The sequence below is a fragment of the Aricia agestis genome, chromosome 19 (genome assembly GCF_905147365.1).
Source record: "Aricia agestis chromosome 19, ilAriAges1.1, whole genome shotgun sequence".
Classification (NCBI taxonomy): domain Eukaryota; kingdom Metazoa; phylum Arthropoda; class Insecta; order Lepidoptera; family Lycaenidae; genus Aricia; species Aricia agestis.
The window spans coordinates 12,355,427-12,378,225 of record NC_056424.1 but is presented as its reverse complement, the minus strand read 5'-3'; the positions used below and the strand labels follow the sequence as shown (position 1 = coordinate 12,378,225).

Below are 22,799 nucleotides of genomic sequence, written 5' to 3'. Positions count from 1 at the left end.
ATTCTGTATTCAATATTTCGATTAAAGTATATAACATAATAATACGAAACTAGAAGTTACTACCACGCCCACCATAATATTATACTGCAGTTATTTCAAATCAATGAGTTCACAGATTGCATACGCCATGCGACCATGCGACCCCATAAAAAGTACGTTAAATCCGAAATTCATAGCGCTATATTTATAGTCGGCTTCCTCGCCGCTATATGATATTTTAAACCTATATTACTACCAGGGACGTGTGGACGTACCCCTAGCGCGTGTGTACTGTGTCCTACTTGTGTCAAACAATTCCGTGAGTACCGTATTTTGTTTTTAATCAGCCAGTGTTTTTTTTAATTGAGTGACGAAAAGGTGCATATACTTAAGTTAACTTTTATTTTTTTATATTTGGCCAGTGAGAAGGATTTTTTTTAAATTCAGCCAGTGCCTGCTACTAGAAGGAAATAAATTTTATTTCTGCAGAAAACATTAAAATATTCGTGGTTCGAGCAAAACATGTTTTTGTATCCAGTGCTCATAATAATTAGTCACGTTCGTTAGCAAAAGTTCTGATATATCGCAACGTGTTTGTGTAAATTAGAAGATTATGGAAATTACGAAAAATAAGATTGGGCAACCATGAAAACATTATCAGCCTATGTGTACAACTACAAAATATTTTACAAACAACAATAATTATTGCTGTTAAAATAAAAAGTATAAAACATTTTACACAGTTCAACGATGTAATAATAATTATGTTTCATAAAATGTAGCCAATTTAATTATAGATATATAATTAATATTAAAAGTAACACGATATGATAAAGCAATTATTGTCTACTAAAATAGTCCGGTACACTTAAATTCGCGCGGGAAATCATCTCGCCGACAGATTTCTATCTTTAATCGTGTTTATTTTAGCGTTATTGTTGCAAACGCCATTATGATTTAACTGCCTGTGTGTCTAGTATCTTGGCAGAAGAAATTGACAGAAATAAAACGTAAAGGTGACAGAAAACGACATCAAAAAAAAGAAAACAACACGTTAAGATTTGAATTTGAGAAGAAATATTCTGTGATCACGACAATTTAAATTTAAAAAAGCAGTCTTTCATAAACCTAGAAAAACATAGAAGAACCCTAGAAGATCTAAGAACTTTACTATCGCGTAGTATACAGAATCCTGTAGAAACGTGTTAAAATGTAGAGCAGATGATCTCCGGTAGTGAAAGCTGTTTATTTTAAGCTCAGATTATCGAATTAGATAGTGTGTGTCAAAACGTAAAGGTACAAGTTGGAAGCCGGCTACATGAAGCGGCAGCAGACGACGTGTCGTCGCGACACTACTGGTTTCTATGTATTTCTATGAATAAGTGTCGCTAGCTGCGGAGGGTATTTCATAGAAATACATTCAAACCAGTAGTGTCCTTTGTCGCTGCGACACGTCATCTGCGGTTGCTTCATGTCGCCCGCTGCCAACCGGGCTTCGTGTGCTAGCTGCGGAGGGTGTTTCATAGAAATACATAGAAACCAGTAGTGTCGCGACGACACGTCATCTGCAGTTGTCGCGTGTCGCTCGGTTCCAACTTGTACCTTAAGAGGATTCCACACCGCCATTTTTTCCATACAAACGTTGTCCCCTGTTTCCTCCCTGGATAATGCTAGTAGAGTTATAATTTTTTTCCTGAATATCTACGGCCACTAATTCAATGTCCCTATGTTTTCTTTTTTTTCATAATTTAATTATTAAATAAGATATGAACGTTCAAAAACCCAAAAAAATGGCCAGATTTTCCACTGTGTTCAAACGTCCAGAAAACAGATTTGGATAGATTATACAAAAAAAGCAAAACATAGGAACACAGCTCAAGCCTTTTTTTAATCTTTAATGAAAAAAGTACTTAAATCGGTTAAGTTTTGGAGAAGGAATCAGGGGACAACGAATCGTTGATTTTCTGGATTTTCTGCAGTTGTCTCTATCGCGTTCTGCGGTATAGGCTTGAGGTAAGGGAGACAGCTATAGATATTACACGTACTTTTTTTTCATTTCTCTAGCCGCTGTGGTATCCTCTTAAGTGTTTTCAGTTTTAACATTTTAGGGCGTGTATCAATCCCCTGTATAGAGTTTACTGTGAAAGTAGCAGCGCTGATAAGTAACTGTTTTTTAGCTCTAGTATGGATAAACTCATAAATCACAAAGTTTGCTCCTTCACGGCTACTACTTTTACAATTAACTCTATATAAGGGACACATACACAGTAGGTACACACCCTTATGTATTATCACTTTTTTTTGTTACACCTTGTATATTATTGTTATCAATTATTTAAATAAAGAAATTTATATATTTTTTTCTATTCTATTCTAAAACATGGCTATAAAATTATTTGATATAAGTAATAATATGTCAATCATAGAAAATTTTGCTGAGCAATCATTTTGTATAATTGTCGATGTCGTAAAATATAATATTTCATTATATGAAAGTTTGTAGTTATAAATAATATAATAATTATTATTATCATTAACTAATCACAAGCCTCTACAATCTACATATTGTATGAAATTCATATTATAATTATTATTCTAAACAAATTATTTCAGTTTAAAAAACAACTGAACACTAAGACGTAATAGACATTTAAGTAAACGACCAATTAGCAGTTAATTAAAATATTAAATTGACAGTGTAACAAAGAGCTAAGATGGCGTCTGTCAAGCTTGACAGCTATTTGTCAAACTGTCAACGCGTAGCCCGCCGCGGTTGAATTGTTTTGCCAGACTATTGTTTGCTTAATTTGTTTAATGATTTTATATTTTTCCCTACCACAGATGTAAAGCCTATGAAAAATTAAAAACCTGGCAATTTATTTAATAAAATTTTGGACATTCGCGATTATTATTGAAAATAATGACATCCCATGTTGTTTTTGGTATTTTCTAAAAATGTTTTATTTACCCAGTTCTAACTTCTAAGAACCTGGTTACATACCTAAACATTACTATAAAAACTCATCAAGGTTTATAAAAGCATAATATTGTAACACTAATTACAATACAGATTAATGAATCCTTTCGATTCAGAGTGGTAGATATTTTGCAAAAACTTTTGATGGCAAGAACACAAAATAACACGTTTTTTGAATAATTCACTCGCCTACACTAATTGTGCACGATAACGAATATTTTATGAAATTAATATTCTACAAATATTGCATTTCAATGAATGAATTATACTTTATTGTGCATAATCACAGTTACATACATTTATAATAAAATACAATAATGCTAGTACGCAAAGGAGGCTTTGTTATTAAATTGCACGTTCTTCCAGACAACCTTTGAAGGAATAACCTTATATATGAACCCATATAACATAATTTTAGAAAAACAAAAATACATAAACACAACATCACTCTTGCACATGACCAAAACTCTGAACTCAACAGTTCTTCGGGGTGCTTCGGATTTGGTATGACCAAAGAGGATATAAACTACGTAACAGGTGTGACATTAATTAACGTAGCAACCTTTTTTGTATAAAATTTATTTTAAATATCGAACATGCGTACTTATGCTATTGATTTTTAAAAATTTTACTTCTACGGAAATAGTCAAAAAGGTTGCATATTTTTGCCACACCTCACAATAATTCCGCCAACATTTTCCTACCAATATTTATCAGCAACACAGAAATCAATACAGCCTCCAGGTACAGGTTCAAGGTTGTATCCCTGAGCCTCGCGGCCTCGGTACAAGGTCGACCCTGACGAGCGAGGCCTCGGATGACCTCGCACAAGGCCGACCTCACAGAAGGCCTCGGCTCAGGGACGAGGTCACCCGGTTCACGGATGCTGCGGCCGTGTCCAAGGCTGTGAACCGACCTTCGATGAAGGCTTTTCCGAGGACGTGTTTGCTCCGTTTCGACTCATGTTGATTGAAACGTAAACAAAGTTGCAATTTGGGCGAATTAATGTGTTATTAAAATTATTAGCGTTATGGCCGCCCCAAATATTAAAAGCTTTGTCTGAATCAACACCAATTCACTCGACTAGAAAAAGAGTTAAAACTTAAAAAAAATCATTAAGATACTTAATTATAAAAAAATTAACCCAGCTCATTTAATTTTTAATAAAATTTATAAGCTGGGTTCACACTTCACGGATGCTGTGGCCTTGTCCAAGGCTACAAACCAACCTTCAAAGTCAAGGCTTTTCCTAGGACGTGCATATTTTGTTCCGTTTTGGTTCATGTAGATTGAAACGTAAACAGAGTTAAAACTTGAGTGAATTAATGTGCCATTAAAATATAGCATTATGGCTGCCCTAAATATAAAAAAAGTTGCAAATTAAATTTTTTTTGGTTTGAAATCATTAAAATTTTTTAAAATTTTGCTCCAGCGGAAAAGTTATTCGTTAGTTAAAAGCTTTTAGTTTGTCAATAATTTTAAAGTTACAAATCTGCCAAGACGTCGAAGGGGATTAAAATTACAATTTAGAAACTAGAAGTACCTATAATAAAAAAAAACGTATTGACTAATAAAAATATTACGTTGAGTACTCAGGCTTATGAAGTTTGTAGACGTTTGATTTTATAATACTTGGTACTTAATTAAATATAATTTTAATTCTGTGAGAATTAACTATGGCATCTAATTACTTGTATTTTAAATTTAATCCTTCGATCGTGGATTCTTAGAAATCTATTGTTATTCTATTGTCTCTCGCTCACTGGTGAGCTTATGGGGCTTGATTGGGTTAAATACTCATATTAACGAATATTGTGAGGTATAATACTTAAAATAAAAAATGTGGTGTGTGGTAATATTACACCTAGGCTACGTGTAGTATTAGCCTTATAGAAGCCTTATGAGAAAGGCAGATGGACGTAGGAACTACTTTTTATTCCTATTATAAATTAGGGTTCTTAATAGAACAATACAGGAACCTCATGTAGGATAGTGGTGCCGCGGAAAAATGCTAGTTTATTATGGATACAGTATGAATTTGAATGTCGTAGTTTTAGAAATAACTTAACAACAGACTCGTAAACAATGACATGGCGTTTTAGTGTTTGTAGTTAATGAGGAGTATATTATTGTGCCACAATATAAATATACAGTTGTCCTTTGCATTGGGCTGCCTGAATGGACGCACATACACAAGCATGATTTCTTTGAACTGAAAGTAATCTGATATCAAGCTAAATTATAAATACTCGTGCGAGAAAAACTTTTTTCTTTTTTTGGAGAGACACGATAAATAATTAAGTTTAAACTATGTTGGTTGGTAGATGTTTTGATTATTATTTAGAATTGATATTAAGAATATAATATTGTTATAGTAAGTGGAACGTATATATCTACCTAGTACAATGTTATGTTCGTGGCTCTATGCACCAGAAAGTTTAAAGCAGTGTTTCTTAACCGGTGGCTCGTAGGCCCCTGCGAGGGGGCAAAAATACACCTGGTGGGCAAAATAATATCAAATTTAAAAACCTATTTCGTTTGTTATCGGTTATCATCAGCTCAGAAACTATGTAAAACCGACTGGATATAGAGTTATAGAAGGGAAAGGAAACAATGCTAACTTTTAAATAAGCATGTGTCCTTCCCATAAAATGTTAATTTTGAATTAAAATATGACCATACATTTTTAATGTTCCTCTTAACAAATTAATTATAACTGACGATTTTCGTCATTTTCCCTTTTGTAACGAATTTTCTTCCCTCTAAACTCTAAAGCCTTTGTTCGTCTTTGTACATTTTAAAAAGGTGTGTACGGTATAATAGTTACAAAGTATTTTTACTCCTCTACACAAAATCCAATATTCCTGGTACGCAGTCTAGTCGTCGTATAGTCATACGACTCATAAGTCATGTGCCGCTGCAAAATAGTCACATGACCTACCTATTTAAAAACTCTATGTCGTGTTTAGTTCTATAAAATGCGGTCTCTGATATGAATTATTTGAAGTTTAAACATTCAATGGAGCTATAATCTATATATATAAAACTCAAAGGTGACTGACTGACTGATTGACATAGTGATCTATCAACGCACAGCCCAAACCATTGGACGGATCGGGCTGAAATTTGGCATGCAGCTAGATGGTATGACGTAGGCATCCGCTAAGAAAGAATTTTGATAAATTCCAACCCCAAGGGGTTCAAATAGGGGATGAAAGTTTGTATATAATAATACTTCTCAAAAGCAAAACGGGCAAAAGCTCGTATAGATATATACTATCGATAAGTTTACGTATTTAACGCCTCAGGAGACTGAGGATTCCCCGGATTCAAAGTCTCTATACCAAATTTCAACAAATTCGGTTCAGCGGTTTAGGCGTGAAGAGAGGAGAGATGGTCAGACAGACACTTTCGTATTTATAATATTAGCATGAATACTGATCTTATATCTGTACACGAGCAATTCTTGTATATATATAATTGGAATCTCGGAATCGGCTCCAACGATATTTTATGAAATTTAGTATATAGGGGGCGATAAATCGATCTAGCTAGAAATCATTTTTAGAAAATGTCATTTTATTCGTGTTTTATCGAATACCGAGCAAAGATAACATTTTAAACTTTCGCGTTGCATTATAATTAACGTCGAGAAAAAGTATGTACTCGTAGTAGCATTACTACTTAAATAAGTCGCGTTAAGTCCCGATTAAAAAGTTTAAATACCGAGCAAAGTTCGGTCAAATAGCTAGTGAGTATAAAAGTATCATGTAATGTTTAAAGTATAATATTTAATATCGTAGTAATAATACAAGATGGCGTCCTGCCAGCGGCGCTCACTGTCCACTTTCCTGTAACCCGCCAGATCTTGACACCAGCCCAAAAAAATGTAGCAATTATTTTAATTGGTACATTATCAGCATCATGTAACATGAAAAGTATCTTTGACAATATTTATTGCTTACAAATCAATCGATAAATGATATATTTAATACATTATAAATGTTTTATATACCTCCCTTATGAAACAATCTATCTATTAAGAAAAATGCATCAAAATATATAAATAGAGGCAGACAGCGGGAATCGACTTTGATCTTTAACGTATGAAGTACCTGACATTTATTAGATATCAGACCAAAAAGTGGCATTGGCACTGAAATCTCTTTATTTTTACAGAATTTGATATCTAATTTCTATTCTGTGTAAAACTTAAATTAATAAAAACTATAGAATAGATTTTTCGTAGTGAGACGCCTATAATAATTGTGTTCTCAGATAATATAATATGGACATAGAGTCCAATTTTATCATATCGTGAGCAGTATTCGGATTGGTGGCAATAGTAATTTTGGACTCGAAATCTGGGACAATTTAGAAAAAAGCAAAGAGGCAACATATTTTACTCATGTAGGTACCCTTGATGTTTGATGAAAACTTTTACTTACGGTTTAACCTCAATATTTTTGTCCTTTGTTGGCCTTAAGAGCTCACCTGACTCTTAAAATCAAACATCGTCCTTCTCTCTTCACACTCACGCCCGTCTTTCATATGCCAGGTGAAAAAGGACGGCGCGGAATCATCGCCGAGTTAGTTTTACTTGAATAAAAGACGAACTATAATGATTACGAAAAAAGTGTTTTGACCAAATTTAGGTTTTATCAATACCTTTTTAGATATTAAAAAACATTAAAGAAAAGACAGCAAACTTCAAAGATCCAAGCAAAAATGTCTTTAAAACAAGGTTTTTTGTAAAAAAGAAACTATCGAGCATTTTTTGAGTAATCGTGTTTTCGTCTTGAGCATTTAATCTTTATGAACTGAAGTTACTTGTGTCAAAAAATCAGTTTTCTAGACCTTACAGATTTTGAGATCTAGGTTAATGTATGTATTCAAGTTAGGGTCATATGGGCTCTTAAAAGTAATTCATTTTTTACCAGCACAGTAAGAAATACTTTAACCGTGTCACTAGTATTAGTAATGCAAGGTACAGGTGTTCTTAATTTAGTGCACTATTAGTTAATGAGGCATAAACAAAACAGTCTCTTAGGCTATTATTATCTGTAACTAATAGATAGCGAATGTGACTTGGGCTATTTCAATTAATCTTCCGTTTGTTTCATGATGAGACTCATAAATATTGTTTTGCAATAGTGAAAGCAAATTTCTTGGTATGTTTGTCATCTTTTTTATACAAAAACTAGACTACCCGGTGAATTTTTTATCACGTTTCTCCTAATATTCACCTTCCCTGGAAATTCACGAATATTTCACGACTAGAATTATCCAGATTGGTTCAGCCGTTCTTGAGTTATAGAATATAGACTAGATAACGCCCGCAACTCCGTTGCGTCAAAACCCGTTTACGTTTTTCCGGCATAAAAAGTATCTTATATCCTTCCCGAGACTGAAAGTAAACTCCATACCCAGCTAAATCGCTTTAGCAGTTTAGGCGTGAAGAGGTTTAACATACATACACTACAACACACTTTCGCATTTATAATATTAGTACGTATTTTGTCTCTCAGATGAGCTTTACAACGTCTCATACAAAAAAAGCTTTATAATAGCTGTTTTATAAAAAATATTATTAAAAGTAAAATTATTTGAGAGTTAGGACGCCATGATAGTTCTTCTTCCGTCCTCTTTTACTTTGTTGCTATATCTTGTTACTATGCCATTGGTCACATTTGCTCACATTTATCATTAGCGCCGAGCCGAAATGGACCATCAGCAGTGATGGATGATGTTGGTTTACTATAATGTATTAATTATAGCAAACAGACACATGCGGTACTCAGAACTTTAAGATGCTTTGCAGACGACGGGGCGGGGCGGGCCGGTCAATTTCGCTGCATACGCTCGTCGATGTCTGGGGCGCCCGCGCCGCGTACACAAAGCACACGCCGCGCCGTCTGCGTTACTGCATGTAAACTGGTTTGTGTGATGCCGCCACTCGCCAGTGCCCGCCGGGTACCTGCGGCGTCGTCTTTTTGCCCACCGTGTGCTTTGGTCATAACTCATAAGCTATCGTTCGCTATCGTTCGCGGTGAAACTGACCGGCCCGCCCCGCCCCTTCGTCTGCAAAGCGCCTTACATACACAGAACATAATATTATGAGTATAACATTTTAATACTAGATGTTGCCTGTAACTTAGTTGCAACAAAATTCGTTTATCTCGCGGGAACCGTACATTTTTCAATTAAAAATTCAATTAGAACTATCCTATATCCTTACCTGGGAGTTGGGACGCAAAGCATCGACAATATTATCGTGTCAAGTTCTAAAGGAAAGAGTAAAACGTTTCTGTGGCAAGACTGAAATCTCTACTTGCATTTAGAGACAGAAAAAGAAAAGAGTATTCATCAATCAAAATATTACAAGCTTAAAATTCGTTCAAATGTATGATCATTTACAAGTAGGTACAAAACGTAGGTATCAAACTTTTAACATACCATAATATATAATGCATTCACCATGCTATTCATGCTATTATTTTCGACGACCTCTGTGGCCCAATTGGTTGAGTGTGTGGCAGCTCAAGCCGGGGGTCACGGGTTCGAATCCCGTCGACGGAACAAAAAGTTTTCAATGTTCCTGGGTCTGGATGTGTATTAAATATGTGTATCATATAATAAAAATCTTAAATATTATGTACAGTATAAAATTATTAAATATATTTCCGTTGTCTGGTACCTGTAACACAAGTACTTAGCACGGAGCCAGACTGACGTGGTGTGAAGCGTCCATAGAATATATTATATTAGGTATATTGTAGGTATAATTGCTTGCAATCTCGCAGTGCAGCGGCCAAACCGCTTGTTCTCGCGGATATGGCGCGTATATAAATTGAGCCAAAAACATGTTTTTGCCGTAGTAGCTTGTTTTTAACAACAAAGTTCCAGATTAGCTTTCGCGCTGAAAGAGTTATTTACGTTACACTAAGTGTGCGATGAAAACTGGAAGCGAAATCAGTTATTGCATTCATTATTTATTTGCGAATTGTTTATGGTACATCAACAGTGTTACAAAATTTTGGTTTTGTATCAGTTTTCAATATATTTTTCTAGCTAATAGTGACTCACTGTTAGGACCTTCCTTATTTTAGTCTATCGCATAAGCAAGTTTTTCGCATGAAGTGAAAAAAAAAATGTCCCAAGTGAGGGCCTGTCCACATCTCCACGTCGAGACGTCGTCAACGTGGAACGGTGCGCTAACGTGGCACGGTACGTTGTCGTGACGTGAAAATTTATGTCAACGTAACGTGATAATGTACGTCACGGTGTTGCAACTTTTTACGTCTTTATTTCTTAAATCTCTCTCTCCGTCTTCTTAACAATAGCAGAAGCAGAATACGTATTGTGCGGTCCATATCTAGCTATGACGTGGGAGAGCCATGCTTCGGCACGAATGGGCCGGTTCGACCGGAGAAATACCACGTCCTCACAGAAAACCGGCGTGAAACAGCGCTTCCGCTGTGTTTCGCCGAGTAAGTGAGCTTACCGGAGGCCCAATCCCCTACCCTTTTCCTTTCCCTACCCTCCCCTGTTTCCTTCCGTACCCTCCCCTATTCCCTTCCGTACCCTCCCCTATTCGCTTCCCTACCCTCCCCTTTTTACCCCTTAGAAGGCCGGCAACGCACCTGCAGCTCTTCTGATACTGCGAGTGTCCATGGGCGACGGAAGTTGCTTTCCATCAGGTGACCCGTTTGCTCGTTTGCCCCCTAATTTCATAAAAAAAAATCTAGATAAGTAGTGAAGAATGTAGCAGTTTTACAAGGCATGGTGACGGACAATCTTGCTACATCGTGACGTGTAGTTTTACGTTACGTTACCGCGCCGGACGTCGTGACGTGGACATGTGGACAGGCCGCCCATTAATAGAACGACGCATAATATAAAGAAAGAAGAGTTAAATGTCTTTTATTAACAAAATCCCATTTAAATGGTATTTTGTCTACAGACAATACAATAACAGTACAATAAGTAACTAAGTGTATCTCAGCATGCTTAAGACTACAATATTAAAAGATGTATCATCGAAAAAATTGGTTCATAGGCAGTTGACAGACTTACATAATTTGGACGGATTATGTCAATTCAATGTAATTTGTGATCTGTCGGCTGGGTTTGACATAACGCGACTAGACGCCGCTTCTTCTCGCCGGGATAGTTCTCGAACCGGTGGTAGGCACCGTAGCTAATATTAACATTCTGAAAGTATTTTCTTAAAATCAACTCAGAAATAAAACGTTTTTTATTTATTTTTATTATTTATTTTTATTCAAATTACGTAGTTCCTCCATCTGCTAAAAAGAATCAACTTCTCTGATAGTACACGAATTACAATACTGACAGAATGGGCCATGGGCCATGGGCCATGGCTACTAAAAATAATGTTTTTGCTATTTCAAGTTTAAACTATTATTTCAGAACGCACGTGTAACATATGAATAATACGTTTGTTTTATAAATAGTTTTATTAATAGCGAGAATTTCGCACATGACTATGTCTTATAGATTTATTACTTACCTCGAATAAAAAAGATTTAAGACGTGTTACGCCACGTTACGATTTGAAGAAGCCCCTCTTCACGGTGAAACATGATGGAAAACCAAGATTACGAAGCATTCGAGCGATCGACGTCGACGGGTAAACATAGAAAAATATATGCCCCTTTACAGGTTCGTGTTCACTTGTGTTTGTTTAACATTGTGGTCAGCGTGAAAAGCCCATAATAGAAAAAGTATTGTAAAACATAACAAGTATTTTATATTCACTGTTATAGTCAAAAGTTACTCATAAGGCACAAAGTTATATACCAACAGTAGTGTTTATCATTGGGATCAAAAGTATCATAATATTATGTCCTTTCCCGGGACTCCGTGGTCTAGTGGTAAGAGCGCTAGAGGGCATGTAAAGTCCCACTGGGTTATGAGAGTAAAGGAATAGAGAGTGCTCTTGTTTTTTTTTTTTATGAAATAAGGGGGTAAACGAGCAAACGGGTCACCTGATGGAAAGCAACTTCCGTCGCCCATAGACACTCGCAGCATCAGAAGAGCTGCAGGTGCGTTGCCGGCCTTTTAAGGGGTAATAAATTTAAGGGGTAGGGAAGGGAATAGGGGAGGGTACGGAAGGGAATAGGGGAGGTTACGGAAGGAAATAGGGAAGGGTAGGGAAAGGAAAAGGGTAGGGGATTGGGCCTCCGGTAAACTCACTCACTCGGCGAAACACAGCGGAAGCGCTGTTTCACGCCGGTTTTCTGTGAGGACGTGGTATTTCTCCGGTCGAGCCGGCCCATTCGTGCCGAAGCATGGCTCTCCCACGTCAAAAGTCTTGTGTACTGCGCACACACTTGGGCACTATATAAAATAACTCCTGCGTAGCTGGTCTGGTTTCAATGAAACCGGCCACCGTCACCGAAACCGGTGTGGGAGCTATTATTATTTCCCGGGACTCAAAGTATCTGCATGCCAAATTTCAGCAAAATATTAGTATAGTAAGTATGGATTAGTATTGAAGTATGGATTGCACAAAGGTCGGAACAGAGGGCGCCACTATCACATACAGTAAAATAATCCGACCAAAATCCGACATGCTACACACGTCAAATCAGAATATTTACAGAAACGTTGTCAAGTGTCGAACAAAGCTTTTTGTTTACTGTTTATGCTAGTGTGGCCTCAAGCGTGAAAATACTGCATCTAACTAATATTATAAATGCGATAGTGTGTCTGTCTGTCTGTTACCTCTTCATACTCAAACCGCTGAACCGATTAAGCTGAAGTTTGGCATGGAGATATTATGAGACCCGAAAAAGGGGTCGTATACGTGGTTTTATACGTGGGAGAGCCATGCTTCGGCACAAATGAGCCGGTTCGACCGGAGAAATACCACGTTCTCAAAGAAAACCGGCGTGAAACAGCGTTTGCGCTGTGTTTCGCCGAGTGAGTGAGTTCACCGGAGGCCCAATCCCCTACCCTATTCCCTTCCCTACCCTCCCCTATTCCCTTCCCTTCCCTACCCTCCCCTATTACCCTATTCCCTCTTTAAAGACCGGCAACGCACTTGCAGCTCTTCTGATGCTGCGAGTGTCCATGGGCGACGGAAGTTGCTTTCCATCAGGTGACCCGTTTGCTCGTTTGCCCCTTATTTCATAAAAAAAAAGGATAGTTTTATCCCGGAAAAATGTACGGTTCCCGCGCGATAAACGGACTTTGGCGCAACGGGGTTAAGGGCGTCATCTAGTAAGATATAATTTTGTCTTAGCATTAAAATTCCGGGAAATTCATCATCGTCATTACAGGAAGGCCGTAAAAGTATTGTAGTGACGTGAGTGTGGTTGGCAAATTAAACTGCTAATGTCGTAGATCAAGGCCTGACGGATGTGGCTGACATAAAATTAATTTATGAATTTCCGGTTTCCCTGCATTTTTGTTGTAACAAGGTTTTGCAAGGAACTTTATATTGTTGAATAGCATATTATGTTGCGCAGGAACCTCCTCGGGAAATATATTTCTCCGTGAAAAAGTATCATTATAATATTGTGTCCTTTCCCGATTATTAAATCATCTCCATGCCAAGTTTTATCTAAAACAGTCCAGTGACTCAGGTGTGAAAAGGCAACAGACATACACTTTCACTTATTTTATATTATAATAGTACTATTTATATTATACTAGACGTTCCGCGCGGCTTTGCCTGCGTAAATTAGATATTTCACAGAAAAATTTGTCCTCAAAAAACAGCCTATGATCCTTTACTTCTTATCTGTACCAAATAAAAGAAAAATTGCACTAGTAATTCGTGTGATAAGCCCTTTCAAATAATTTCCCCCGTTTTTTCCACATTTTCCTCTATTTCTTCACTCCTATTAGTTTTAGCGTGATAAAATATAGCCTATAGCCTTCCTCGATAAATGGACTATTTAACATTGAAAGAATTTTTCAAATCGGATTAGTAGTTCCTGAGATTAGCGCGTTCGAATAAGTCCTTTCAAATAATTTCCCCCCGTTTTTTCCACATTTTCCTCTATTTCTTCGCTCCTATTAGTCTTAGCGTGATAAAATATAGCCTATAGCCTTCCTCAATAAATGGACTATCTAACACTGAAAGAATTTTTTCAAATCGGACCAGTAGTTTCTGAGATTAGCGCGTTCAAACAAACAAATAAACTAACAAACTCCTCTGCTTTATAATATTACAGTATAGATACTAAGAAATACTTAAAAAATACCTTGACTCAAGGCCATTTAGCCGAAACTTTTTCGTTTTCGCTTCGTTATAGAATCGCCGATCAAAATGTATGGAATTGACATTAGACGAGTCGAACGTGAACGTCATATTAACGAACGCTTATGTCAATTTCATACATTTTCATCGGCGATTCTATAACGAAGCGAAAACGAAAAGATTTTGGCTCACCCCCAAAGTAAGCTACATTAATAAATTATAGGTCTACCAGAATCTGGTGGTAATTTTTGACAGCAGATTTTCGAAAAATATCCTTGATCATTTAATTTTTTTTTTATGAAATAAGGGGGCAAACGAGCAAACGGGTCACCTGATGGAAAGCAACTTCCGTCGCCCATGGACACTCGCAGCATCAGAGGAGCTGCAAGTGCGTTGCCGGCCTTTTAAGAGGGAATAGGGTAATAGGGAGGGTAGGGAAGGGAAGGGAATAGTTGAGGGTAGGGAAGGGAATAGGGTAGGGGTTAGGGGATTGGGCCTCCGGTAAACTCACTCACTCGGCAAAACACAGCGCAAGCGCTGTTTCACGCCGGTTTTCTGTGAGAACGTGGTATTTATCCGGTCGAGCCGGCCCATTCGTGCCGAAGCATGGCTCTCCCACGTATAATTTTTATATTTGCATGTTTAACACACAGAATCAGCCGCTATAAGAAAAATAAAGGATCAAAATGTTTTATTCCAATTACCCCGGTATATTTATTTTTTCACTTTTTGCCATCAGATTCTGGTACACCTATAATATACATTGATTGTTAAAGATAGCGAAAACATTTTTGTTATTTTAGCTGGCTAACGTGATGATTAATAGCCTGTTAGCAGAACGATTTGTTAATCTTATTTTTCACCTCAGACTTAGGAATTTGAAATCTTTGAAAAGTGTACTTAAATTTTTCGATGTGCTATTTTTTTGCGAAGAATTTATAGCAGGATGACACAACATTAGGCACAGAAAAGATTTAAAAAAAGTCTCACACCTGGCACAATGCACTTGTTGCTCCTCCGGTGTTGCAGATCATTGATCAATTGCCGTTTTTGCTCATAATCACACTTAGGGTCTGTTCCACCGTTCCTGTTTATTATTATTTTTTTATTTATTTATTTATATCAGGCTACATAGGTCCATATAATATATTACACTTTATCACGATGTTATCGGCGACGTGACGCGCGCTTCATTCCGGAGTCTCCCCCAGAACCTTCGGTAGACCACATCAGTCGGCCAGAATTCCTCCGCTTCAAAGGTCGACGGAAGATGCGTCGGCACTCTCACCACAAAGGAACTGAAGTTGACCTTGTGGCGAGACTGCAGACGTTCGACCCTCAAGTGGAGAGATGTCTTCTTACTGATATAGTTCACGACGTCCTCGACCTCCATGGACCAGTGCAGGCGAGATATGTTTTTATTGACAATGACGCGATGAAGTGTCAGATATTGTTTATCGTGGTTTTATATGGAAAATGACAAGTTTTTGACAGGGAGTCAATGACCGCTAGCGACAAGTTAGCCCGAGTGGAGTATAGACATGTGAATCATATTGTGATTCATAATATGACTATCCAAAGCGACAATTTTAGCCCCGCTGTCTACTAGTTCGTAGACGCTCGTAGAACGTAGCCTCGTAGACCCTTCGTAGAGGTATCGTAGAGGTATCGTAGAGTATGCGTAGATCTTACAAAAATCAATATTTTGTTTATATATTGCTTTCGTGGTTTTCAATACGCGATGAAAACGGCGATATAATATTATTATATATTCAGTGTTTGTGTGTCTGTCCGTGTCATCGTAATTCTTAACCATAAAGGCTACGAATAATAAAAACATTAAGGCTGGCCTCACACAGCCGGAATTTCATAATCGGAAATTCATATTCTTACAGATCGATCTATGAAATTCATAATCTGAAAAAATCAGAATGTGTGTGGAGCGTACTGATATTGTATGGTATTCCGGTCTTTCTGAATTAATAATATGAATTTCCGATTATGAAATTCCGGCTGTGTGAGGCCAGCCTAAGGTCTTTGTTTTTAACGGATGATGTATCAGTTTTATCATAGACTAGTTTTAACTAGTTTTTATTGTTCGGAAGTTGACGTGAGTCGTAAAGTGATGTAAACTGTAATAATTATTAGTTATTACCAGCCTTTAAGTAAGCCCATTAAATTGGATAATATAATTTATTAAAAAAATATCACCATAACTTTTTGTATTCGACAAAAGCGCCATCTGTGATCAACTTCTTGAATTTTATAGCATCGTGGTCATCGAAAGTATAAGACTCGAACCCGCGCTGAAACTGAAAAAGTTGCGCGAGTGCATAGCGAAGAGATATTTATGTTTTGCGGCGCGATTTTCGCCGTCCGAAAATAGTCCAGTTTGACATATCTACGAAGGAAACATGTAGTTTTTTGTTTTGAATGTCGTCGATTGGCGAAATATCTTTTATAAAACTGTCTCCTGTGGAAACGTAGATGACAATCAAAAACATGGATCCCGGGTAAATATGATTGTTAAATTTAGTTTTTCATATTAGTTGTTGCGTTTAGAATTTGCGAAATTGCCTTTATAACCTCTCTGTCTATTGTTTTGCTTAAATTCTTTGAATTTTCACCGTCAAAGATGTTTGAAAGCTGCGCTAAATTTGGTAAACTATTTTAGTTTCGTTCTTTATTGTTATGTATGTTGGCGTTTAACTGCTTCGTCTATGGTTGTAATTACTTTTTATAAATTGCAATATCTAAGTTTTATTTGATATTATAAAAGTGAATAAAAGTTCATCTAAACTCTAAAGTATTGAATAATGATATAAATTTTTATTTTATTTTTTTAGGAACCTTGCGCGAATTAAATTATTCGTCGAAGATTTGGCCAAAAAAATAAACCTTTTTGACAGTACGTATTTGATGTTCGGTTTCTTCTAGTTGGGTTAGTTTCCGAACCGGTGGTAGGCACCAGTACCGACGTTCAGAGAACATTTAAAAAAAATTATTCTGAATAAAAAAAAAATGAGTTTGTGTTTCTCACTCATCCCTCTTTTACTTTGGTTACAGAAGGCTGGGCGAGGGCAGCGACCCCCGCTGGTACATAGACTCCACCTACGCCTCCTCCCTCAAGGTCTCCCTTCGGCTCCCTACCAAACAGTTTTTAGAAGGTATGTCTCATACTTCAACTTTATATTTATGGTTACTTTTGGATCAAGAGACAGGGAAGCAGGTCCAACAGGAATCTGGAATATATTATTTATACAGCTACTAAGCGTAATGTTATCCAAAAGTATGCGTAAGCAATTAAGGATCAGGACTGTCAAAATTTTAACAATAATTTCTATCGAATAATGCTTGCCCTACAGCAGGCGGGCTAAAAAGATAATTAATTAGTAAAAGAGGGTAAATAGTTTATTGTGTTGTTAGTGTATTACAGAAAATATTGCAATTTTTCAGAATATTTTCAGACGAGGTTTCGGGAAAGTGAAATACCAAAATACGTTATGGGTACGTTAGAGTGTCCCCCAATATGCCTTTGTGCCCCTGCGTTAATTCAGATACAAAATATATTTTTTGCATCGTCTCCTGGATAACATAAAAAAATGACCTATTTTTAATAATATTTGTGCAGCGCCATCTAGTTATGCGTTTTGAAGTATTGTCTTTGTGATGTCCTCATTTAGTTTAGTGCTCTAACAATAGATGGCATTTCTCAGAATCAAGCTCGAAAATTAATTCCATTTTAATTTTTATGTTTTCCATTGTTTTCGAATTTAATTTTAAACTGTTTAATGTTTTGTCCATGCTGTTGCTAATGATTATATTTTTTCGTCATCGTATTGTAGAGTGGGTTGCACCAGAGGCGTGGTAATAGTTACAGTTATGGTCAAAGTTATGGTTATAATAGATAAGGCTAACTTAACTTTAAGCTTAACTTTGACCACAGTATTTGACAGATGTCTGTTGCGTCTATTTTTTTTGATGGGGTTTTATGGGGTTGAGACTACGAATAATAAAAGCTAAGGAAACATAACTCCCATACTATTACAGTTTTAAATTTTTTTCGAACTGTCACGTACCTAAGGTATACTTTTTTGACAAGTATTGTGGAGAATGTTTTTTTGACGGAGTTACTCTTCCTTAGTTTTTAGTATTCGTAGGGTTGAGAGTATAAAATTGAATTATGCGTAAAAATCGACAGGAAAAATATTTATTATAACAACACTATGTGAGCCATAGTAAATTTTCACGAAAAAAAATCGATATAAGTTGGAGCGGTTATAATTGTGATCGCTTGGCGTCCATTATTGACTTTAACCAAAGATTTGACATTTTGCGTTGTAATTATAGTTAAACTTACAGTTATAGTAAGTTGGTGCAATCCACCCTAATTTTGACATTAATTAAATTAATATCCTTTTTATCTGAATAATGTAATATTATAAGAATTAGTACGTCCTGAAAGCGTGAAGGAAGTTTTAACATGAAATCGAAATACAACAGTTTTATATACAATTTTTATTGGAAAAAGTAATTTTGATATTAATCAATTTATTTTTGTCCTGAAAATTCTGAATATTTGTGCCTACACACCTACACGAATAAAATGTATCCAGTGAAAATGTAATAAAATACTTAAAATTATTATCAAAATACTACAAAATCAATTATTTTAAAGACTAGTCTTAGTTCTAAAATGAAAATGATACTTTAATTAAGATGCACGAATATTCACCTAAGTATCGTAATTTGAACAAGATTAGGACTAATCTTATTTTCCACAAGAAGATTTTTATGTGTTTGTATAAATAGACTGAATCTTTATTGATATTGTAGCTGCACATTTTAGGGATCAGTCCACATAATGTGTGAAAACGCTCGAAAATATAACACACGCGCACCATCGGCGCGGATGGCCTGAGAAGTATGAATTTCTAATAACGAAACGTTTTTTAAAGTCTGCTGCAGTAGACATTGGGCCAACTCTGTAGAGGCGTACATAACTCAGGGGTTGATATAAGGGGGGGGGGGGGGGGGGGGGGCATATGCCCAGAGTGACACAAATGAAGGGTGGCAAAATTGACTCATTCCTATCTTGTAACCTAGCCATTAGCCTTTGAGAATTTTACCCTACTTCAGGTTGGATCATAGTGGTGGTAGTATTTTACTTAAATATATACAACAAAAATACAACAAAACAACTTAGCTTATGGCTTATATGGTTTACTGTATGTAAAGGGCACGGAAATTGACTTTATCTGGAGCGGCTAAATAGCTAGATTGGGAGCAGTTTTCCGTTCTCTATACGTTGGGCCAATGCGCTGGCTCAATACGTTGGGCCAATGTTTACAGCTGGCTTTGCGTAATTTGTCCGTCTGTATAGTGTATAGGTCTAAACTTTGCAGAGCTAACATTTCATACATTTCTGTGTTACTGCTGACGATAATGTAGCGGTCAGCACGCCAGTGAAATATTATGCCATACTTAAATAAATAAACTTACATAAAAAATGTGAGAAATTACAAATATGACAAAAAAAACTATTATAAATAAAAATTATAGCTATATTATAGCGGAGAAATACCACGTTCTCACAGAAAACCGGCGTGAAACAGCGCTTGCGCTGTGTTTCGGCGAGTGAGTGAGTTTACCGGAGGCCCAATCCCCTACCCTACCCTTTTTCCTTCCCTACCCTCCCCTATTTCCTTCCCTACCCTCCCCTATTCCCTTGTAAAAGCCCGGCAACGCACCTGCAGCTCTTCTGATGTTGCGAGTGTCCATGGGCGACGGAAGTTGCTTTCCATCAGGTGACCCGTTTGCTCGTTTGCCCCCTTATTTCATAAAAAAAAAAATATGGCTCACTTTACAGTCTAGATACTTTAAATTCATATCATCAAACTATCCGGAACCCTCTCCAAGATATTTAACTCGTCCGTTAGTATTAAGATTAGCGAAAAAACGTGGATCGCCGGCATCCACACCTGTCCACATAAAACATCGCGCGTGCGTCACCAACATATTATCGTAAAAATATTATGTATCACATTCATTTCATTCAGTGTGTTAAAGTGAAATTGAAAAGGAAAGTGAGGAATGTGTTGTTTGCGAATAATATAATCATATTATACACACACAGTGTTACAGAACAAAGTATTATTTTAGGTGTGGTAAGGGCCCCCGTAAGGGCTACTGGCACCTGTGTGCAAAGAAAAGATTTTGGCGCTTCTAGGCAAATTTTTTGGTTCCTTGGTTTTGGCGCCCCTAAAGATGCCGATTTGGCGCCCCTAGAGGATGGCGCCCGTGTGCATTGCACACATTGCACATATGGTAGCGGGGGCCCTAGGTGTGGTGTCCTTTGTGTAGAGTTCGCTTTGAAAGAAGTAATGCTGATAGAGTCACTTTTTGTAAAAGTAACTTTCAGTGCTTCACCTTTCACAATAAACATTGAACTCTATAATGAGGGACACATACACACCCTAAAGTAGTCTTCTTTAGGGTGTGTACGTGTCCACTCACTCTCTCACTCACACAATCACTTTGTTTTGTTACACCCTGCATAAAAGGCAAAAACTAAATATCAATCACTGATTAAAAAGTAAAAAACTATCCATTCTAATATTATAAATAGGAAAATGTGTCTGTCTCTTACCCCTTCATGCCCAAACCACTGAACCGATTGTGTCAGCAAATGTCAGCAAAGGGGTATGAAGATTTTTGTATGGAGCCTGGCCGACCTACTGTCCGCCAAGTGTGTTTTTTCGCGTTCAGGAATATTTTTTTCAAAAACGAAATGTGACTCTTTACGTGGTTTTGTCTAAGATTATTTTTTGTTTGTATTGATGTTAGCTATCCATTTTTGAAAAAAATAATCGTGAACGTGAAAAAACACATTTAGCGAAAGTAGGTCGGCCAAAATATTCATACCCTAAAGGTATGAGGATTTCATTATCTAGTAGCACCTATAAACTTGAAATTTGGAAAGTAGATTATTGTTATTTCATAATGACCCACAATTTCGTTGCTTCGAATCTCATTTTACACGCGGAAAATGTACCTTTTTACGCGATATAAACTGTAGTATGTTCAATAATTTCTCTGCAAATGTGTGCCAAGCCCCGCGAATCTGTGTGTCCGGTGGGCGACATTTTCGCGAATTTCGATACCACTGACTCACCTCAGTCGAAATAACTGGATTAGGGCTGGAGTATACTGATTACTGATTCTATACAAGGTGCATCAAAAGTAAGTTATATATTATGTGTATGTACTTTAGGGTGTGTGGTAAAATGAGTGTCCCCCCCTCTAACTTCTAAAGTAGGGGCATGTTTACACACGGCGCCGCTGCGGCAGCGTTTATCGCCGCGGCGCCGCAGAACCTGCGGTGTCTCCACCGCAGGTTCTGCGGCATGATCATGGGTCCGACTAGTATGTTTGTTAAAACTGAGGCACCGCTCGTGTGAAAAGGACCCATAGAAATACAAGGATGAGTATGCACTATGCAGCGGTGCCGCTGTGGTAGCGGTGCGGTAAACACGATAACAGTAAATTTTATACAAGGGGCACAGCCCCCCCGTCAAAACAAAAACAAACACAATCCAGAAAGTCCAAAAGTTGGTTAGGTTAGGTTAGAACTTAGATCACAACACAGAGGGAGCTGAGCGAGCGCAGCGAGGAGCCGGCGACCGTGGTCAAATAAATGGGGGGCTCGAGGGGCGCAGCCCCCCACCAAAACAAAAACAAACACAATCTAGAAAGTCCAAAAGTAGGTAAGGTTAGAATTACTGTGACTGTGACTGCGGCAGCAGCCGGCGACCGCCACAAAACACGTCTCAGATTTTTTTATTTTTACTCATTGCATTAAACTTTTGGTCACCCCTTCAACTTAATCCGAGAATAATCTTTCAATAAAATACAAAAAAAATCCTATTATCCCAAATTACATATTAAGCTAATGGTCGCCCTAGTAAATTTGCCATTAAACCAGTTGGCTCAGCGTCATCTAGCTGTAGTGTTGAACGTAATTGTAGTCAACAAGTCGGCTAAACGACGTATAGCCGTGTGATTGAATGGCCTTGTTCAGTCAAAGGGCTAGCTGTTTGATTGAACGGCTATTTAAACCAGTCGGCTGCGACAGATATATTTAATTCCATCGAGCCGGCTCGATGCGAGCCTTCGAGCTGTGAGTTTTGCGGTCCACAAAGTAATTATTACTCGATTTGGAGTAAAACTATTGAGCAAAACCGTATGTGAGCACGTAGTGTTCTTTTAGCTCTATCTTTATACATTTCATTAGTAACGGCGACTGCTTGCCATAGAGTCCAGTAAAATATAGCCCTAATAATAATCATGCTCAAAAACCCATTAAAATATGAACACGATGAGAAATATCAAAACGACTTTCACTGTGACAGTTGGTGTGTTCTTGGCTTAATACTCTAATAGGATCATCTCAAATGTGAAGTGGACCGACGACCCAATTCCCTGATATATTGTGCTATTACACACTAAACGCTGTGACTGTATGACGTGTGTGCACTTTGCATGTGTGTATGTGTGTACAGTGCTCCCAAAGTGATAATGCGCATAGAAATTTTCGTAATTTTTCGGCAA

The 22,799-nt window shown here is 37.2% G+C and overlaps 1 protein-coding gene across 4 annotated transcripts in view; it reads left to right on the top strand.

The window, feature by feature from the left end:
* Nucleotides 1–199: 199 nt before the first annotated feature.
* Nucleotides 200–22,799, top strand: part of LOC121736674 (filamin-A) — an 81,451-nt gene continuing 58,851 nt past the window's right edge. The window contains exons 1-3 of one of the 4 annotated variants that reach the window (XM_042128025.1): nucleotides 200–298; nucleotides 17,256–17,356; nucleotides 17,646–17,696. In XM_042128025.1, coding sequence (XP_041983959.1) covers nucleotides 17,693–17,696 — 4 coding nt within the window. In that variant the 5' untranslated portion in view covers nucleotides 200–298; nucleotides 17,256–17,356; nucleotides 17,646–17,692. Of the gene's footprint in view, nucleotides 299–16,574; nucleotides 16,703–17,255; nucleotides 17,357–17,645; nucleotides 17,697–22,799 lie in introns of those variants that run through there. The other 3 variants (XM_042128023.1, XM_042128024.1, XM_042128026.1) reach the window with 3 other exon arrangements.